Source organism: Acyrthosiphon pisum, chromosome A2 (genome assembly GCF_005508785.2).
Source record: "Acyrthosiphon pisum isolate AL4f chromosome A2, pea_aphid_22Mar2018_4r6ur, whole genome shotgun sequence".
Lineage (NCBI taxonomy): Eukaryota > Metazoa > Arthropoda > Insecta > Hemiptera > Aphididae > Acyrthosiphon > Acyrthosiphon pisum.
In genome coordinates this window covers 26,781,804-26,788,582 of record NC_042495.1, presented here as the reverse complement: position 1 = coordinate 26,788,582, position 6,779 = coordinate 26,781,804, and the positions used below count along the sequence as shown (strand labels likewise).

At 27.8% G+C, this 6,779-nt stretch overlaps 1 protein-coding gene across 1 annotated transcript in view; it reads left to right on the top strand.

Moving 5' to 3' along the window:
• The window catches only part of LOC100568472, a 20,233-nt gene extending 18,794 nt beyond the window's left edge, over window positions 1-1,439 (top strand). Inside the window, exon 6 of the mRNA XM_029489893.1 lies at window positions 1,359-1,439. Within this exon, the coding sequence (XP_029345753.1) occupies window positions 1,359-1,439 (81 nt within the window). The remainder of the gene's footprint in view (window positions 1-1,358) is intronic.
• Window positions 1,440-6,779: the final 5,340 nt, after the last annotated feature.

The window sequence follows — 6,779 nt, the reverse complement described above, 5'->3', positions numbered from 1 at the left end:
AAAATCGATTTTGCGTAAAAATTCCCGTTTTTCCTTAATTTTTCTTTTGTTTTTCCCGGCGCTTTTGAAAACTACTGGGAAATGTAAATTTTGATATTAACATCAAATACATAGGCATATTTCCAACACCTGTACAATAAATTACGTCATAGGCGCCGTCTGATGTCTCATCATTCTGACATTGAATCATCAGTGTATTTGAAGTTAATGAATCTCGAGTTTTGAAGCGGACAAGACTTATCCTGATACTCCCCGGCTCCATTACTCTTAAAGAGATATTAACCTCAGGTACATAAGCAAATGGAAAACAAACACATTTTAATAAAATACATAAACCAATGATGTCACCTAATAAGCATCCATGAAAATATAAAAAAAACACATATGTATTGCAGGCTTATGCACAAGGAAAAAGAAGTGTTAACAAATGTTATAATCCAAACCATTCTTATCCCACTATAATATCAAAATCCAATATATCCTTAAAAAAGAAGACACACAGGTGGTAGTTAATTATAAATACAAAGAGTCGACAGTGTATAGGCAAAATATGAACTTATAACTGGTATAAGATATTGTAATACAAGTCGTAAAATAATAGTAACGTGCATCGATCCACACCAATCAGAAATATATCCATTCCAACAAGGATCAACGAGTACTTTCCACAGCTATACGAGGTAAGTGAACACACATATATTTTACACTCTATGACAGATAATCAACTACGTACTCGACTAATAATATTCTGTAGTAGGATAAAGGTAATGTAATATAAGTGCTGATATGCGTACCATCTTAGTTTCCCATACCCTTTGTAATTTGCCGCAATACTCCGCACTACCGCGACTTCCCTTTATCAAATTTATTCTTTTTTTATTTTTATCTCACTACATAAACTTATATTAACTTTTATTATATAATTATTAAATTGGTAAACCTACCCTATAGATATGATAAATGTTGTCATACCCGTACTCGTATAATTCTAATAGAAGATGATTTATTAAGTTTATTTATAATTATCAGCCTACCTATTTGTGACTAGGAAGTTTATAACAGCACATAAATATTTTACTGTATACACATTATTGTTTCACACATCGCATTACCATATTATGTAAGAATATAATATACATACCTTAACATCCAGTAAATATAAAAGTATATTACGTTTAACCAGCAACACATTGACAGAGTTGTAAATAAAAAGAAATAACCTAAAATTACACTTTAAATCAATTCAAAATACATAAGCAAACAAAATAATAATTAATAGTAAATATTATGTGGAAGCCAAATCATGTATGCTGATAAGACAAACCATAATGGAAATGTTTATATTTGTTGTTGTTTAGTTTTTATATGCATTGACAATTAGTTGCATGAAGTTGCCGCCTCACCACAATGCTTTGTTCACTGTGACTAAGGATTTCTAATATTTTTCATTTGTCATTTTATATTAAGAGATGTCATACCTGCATGTGTTGTCTCCATCTTACAAACGTACAACATAGCAAATTTTCATTCACTAGTTTCAAAAGGGTACTGTAACTTTTGACTTTAGAGTGAGTTATCAGTATGTAAAATATTATTGTTTGGAAATGCTCATAACTCACTTAAAAATAAAAATATCGTAAAAAACTAAAGAGATGGCACAGACCCAGACAGAAATTTTTTATCATTACAAAATGCTGTCTGGGAGATAATGTTTTTACCTACAATTAGATAAAAGGTCAATTTACTGTAAAATCAAAAATGACAGCACCCAATTGAAAATAGTGAACGAAAAATTTGCTATAACGTACGTGTGTAAGACGGAGACAACACATGCGGGTGCGACGTCCTCTTAAGAGCATTGTATTAAATTGTCAAGCTTTTTTACCCAACAAATAAAATTTTAAAAAACTTAAGAATAATATACTAAAAAAATCGAAAATCAATTTTGCGTAAAAATTACCCTTTATACCTTAACTTTTCTTTTGTTTTTCACGAAACTTTTGAAAACTACTGGAAAATTTTTACTTTTGACCCGTCATAGTACCAACTATTTTCTTTTTCCTTTCAGAAAAGATATTGTTGAAAAAAATCTAAGCAATTTAACTGTCTTAAAAGGCGATGATACGATCGTGTCACGTGTTTGTATGTGTCCGGTTTTCAGTGGTGTTTTTAGTGGTAACAGTGGTGACCAGAGAAAAGAGATGCTATTAGCACTACAATATAATGAAAAACAATAAATCTATTATTGTTATAGAATCTAAACATTTTAAGAAGTTACAAAGCAAGTAACAGCCCGCAAATGCCTATGAATAGAGCCATGATGTTGCCACCCATGGTATGTAATATAGGAAATTTGTTTTTTATTCAATTTACAATTATTTTCTTTGTGAAAATTGGATCACAGGAATTTTTTTTTGTGTGATTAGTACTATTTATTTAAATATATAGATACATTTATAATTACCGGAACAACTGAATCACATTTTTCCGGTTAAATATATTTATATAATTATTTCCGGCAATATTTAGAAATTACAGATCAAGGATGTCAATCGTTTTAAATATACCAATTTATTTTAGAACGCATGTCTGTTAGTTACCAATTTATTCTTATTGTTGAAAACGTATGAAACACTATATAATTGTTAAATCATAAGCAAAATGTTAATCAAAACTTTTGGATTTATTTTATTTTTCTCATCGTCTCAATCTGAAAACATTTTTAGGCCAAACTTGCCTCTGGTAAATTAATAATCGGCTTGATTTATTAAACATAAAATCTATTTTCTATTATTAAGACTAATGTGCCAAATTTATATTTGTGATTTAGTGATTTCTTTGTAATTAAACCTGTATATATTATATTTGTTCCACTATTGTTAAAGGGCGAATATCGCATTGTGTTTGATAAAGTATATCCGTGTGATACATCAAAAACCTTTCCGATTCAATTTAATTGGTATTTGAGTAAAAAGACATCAAGTATAACAGAATTAAAAGGCAATACGACATTTTCGATACCTTTCGATGATACTCTTATAGTAAGTACATATTATACGTATAATAATTAATTTAAGAGTTGTATAATACACAGAAACTTTTGTATTGTGATATCTCGTTGGTAAAAAAATTGGTACTGATAAATTTATTAAATAGACTCTCCAATATATAATAGAATAAGTTCTGACTGGTTCATGATCAATGAATGGCCACGAAAATATCAAACTGATTAATTTTAATTTCCCATCCAATTTCATTTTAATTATAAAATAGATGTTGCCCTTTAAGTCTGTACGATTATGCTTAATAGTACTTGGTATGTATAACCATAATTACAAAAATCCAGCTACTCCATTGGTTAGACCATACGGAGACAAGGACTGCACACTATATTTTATTAATGTTGTCTGATGACACATAAAGTTAATTTGTATCTAAAATTAACTAGATTAACTGAATATAATTACTGACATCAATTGTGTAAAAACCTTTTTTTATTTTTTTTTTCCCGTAACTCATACATTATTATATTAAGCAGAATAATGATTATATTTCACAAAATAAGTGTCTGAAGTTGCAAACTCTTGGTAAACATAACAATTGTATTATTTTATTATTCATTTTAATTTCTACACGAATTGTAAATGTTTGTAATCATCTTATATAAAGTAATATAGTGTTTATTTGTAGATCGATTATAACTTTGCGTCTTGGGGCTCAACTGGTGGATGGGTGCCAAATGCATTAATTCTCAAGAAAAAAAAGGCATGCAGTAATGTAAAACTTCTCACTGGAAATGCATGGTTTAACTTTATGGAGGGTTTCAAAATTCCAACTAATGAATGTCCATTACCAGCGGTAATGTATAAAATTATTTAAAACAGTTATATAATTTATAATTCTTTTATTCATTTATTTTATTTCAGTATAATTCAATTATAATACATTAACTACAGTACTATTTTTAAGAGCTGATACGTTAATACACTGAATTTAGCTTGTATTTTACTAAACCGATTTTCACATAAACGTTGTATTAAACTCTTTACATCATATCCCAAATTGTTGAACATATGGAGGAAATATGTAATGCGGAGAATCACTTAAACTAGTTAATGTTACAATCTGCGGTTTTATATACTTCCCTGTCTATCTTCTACCTATATTTTCTATATAATTGTGTATGCAACATATTAAAAAACTTATGAGAATTTGGTTTGTGTGGCTAAATAACTAGAATGATGGGTACGCCGACGGAAGACCGTAAGCCATTTTTAATATATTTTTTTTGGGTAATATATGTACTGTATTTATGTTTGTTTTATTTCTGGCTACCCAGAATGTTTTACTGTATGATAAAATTGAATAAAATAGTGCCATAAACACTCGTATTAAAAAAAAATTATTTAGAAAACGATTTTTTTAAAAATAGAGTTGTCAAACTTCTCATATTGTTGTCAACATTCTGTGTGTTTGTATTTGACAATTTAAGATCAAAATCTATGGTTATTCATATATATTTAAATGAAAATACCATAGTAATTAGTTTACAGTTGCCACTGGTTGAATTATTATTACATTAATATATATTAAAGTTGTACCTCTCTATCGGGTGGCTGTAAACGACTTGTGACTATTGGCATAAATATTTATTTATTTAGGTTTGTTAAGGGATATTACATTTTCTTCAATCCAATTATATCTATACTCTAAGGCACCGTCTACACTTTGTTTAAATTATATAATAAAATAATTACGCTAGTATTTAGTTAATATAAATTAAGAATAATTTAGGTCCTAGTGAATTACATTGTGTGACTCTATAATCGTTGACATAACAATAATAATAACTACTATAATGTTAACCTAATGTAAGATATAATGGTCTATAAAATTTGAGTTCAATCACATCATCTATAAATCTTACGGTTAAGGAAGAAACTGTTCAGTCTATACCAATAGTATTTAGATATAAAATTGATTTTCGTATTATTGTGATTACCAAATGACCCAGATATGAGTCTGGGTTCATAACATAGGTGTAACATAGTATTGAAAACCTATAATCAGTACAATATTATTTTTTTGTTTGTTTACAATACTAACTAAACTATATACAATACCAATTTAACTTGATTGAATTATAATAATAAATTATAAAATGAACAATTTGATCACTTGTCTATTAAAGTATTAGGTGAGTTTGAGTACAAATGTAGCAGTTTTATGATCAATCTATTTTAATAAGATTCTAACTTTTTTTCTTTGATTAAATAAAATTGTTATTCTTTTGTGTGACATGTTTCTGTTATATATAAATGCGTATAGACTAACATTTTTAAAAATTGTTGAGAGTAAAGGAGAATAAAAAATAAATCCATATGTAGCAATTATTGTACCAGCCGTTGGAGTACAGTTATAAAGGCAATCATTAAAATAAACTACATAATAAGAAAAGAAAATAATGAAACATCTAAAATTTACAATAACATTTACAGTAGGTAACATGGTCAACATTTATTATTGACCATGTTACAATCATAGCGTGTTACAATTTTACCTAGTCGCCCCTACCTACTTATTCATTAGTAAGAATTTTGTTTTTTAAATGATTGCAGGGCACATATATTACGTCAGGGATCGATAAAAAGAAATTTGAAGATATGAACTTTCCAAAAGTATTTTTTTATGGAAAATATAAACTTTTGCTTCGCCATAGAAATTTGAAAAATGAAGTTGTTGGTTGCCATCTTATTGAGTTGAGTCTCATAAGACCATGGGAAACACCAATTTGATTATACTATATGAAATAATAATTTAAATGTTATTGATTTATCATAAAGATTACGTATGTAATAAATTGTTTAACAGATCTAATCAGATTTAATTCGTCTTCTAGATGGAGGGGAGGGGAGAATATTTTTTTGGTCCGTATATTGTACTTTTACTTGTTAATCACTAAATCCAAATACTATAAATGACAATACAGGACAAACAATAATAATTATTGTAGAAGATCTAGCCCGCTGGAAATACTCAAATGCGCTATATATGACGTACGTACAAAACATTCATAAATCACGTTCGTTAACTGCTCGAAGGCCATACATGTTTCACGATTTTTGACACTAATTGTCCCATAATAATATCATATGCCATGTGTCCGCAGAAACAAGATAGTTATACTTATAATTTATCACACATTACCCTTTAAACGTGTTTTAATTCTGTATTTTATTATATTTTATACACTCAATGACATCATCAAATTGATGCACATGAATATACTTCAATTCACCAAACAATATTCTCCCCGTAATAAAAGGAATAATTATATATAATATACATTATATATAATTGTATACAAATGTAATTACGAAGGAATCTGAAATATAAACACATAAATGATAATTATAAAAATCAATTATTATGTTTAATTAATTCAGCAGATTGTTAATTATTACTTATTAATAATCATTGGCAAATTTGGCATAAAAAGGTTTTTGGATTGAGACGATGATAAAAATAAAATAAGTTCCAATGTTTTGATTATAATTTTGCAGTGGTTTTGACAATTATAGAGTGTTTCAGACGTTTGCAACAGTAGGAACAAAATATAACAGACATAAGTTATAAAATATATCTAGGTGGATTGACATGCTTGATCTGTAACCTCTAAATATTGCCATAAATATTTATTTTTAAATATAAATTTAACAGGAAAAATCTGATTAAATTGTCGCGGAAATTATAAATTAACAAATCGAATCGTTATGAAA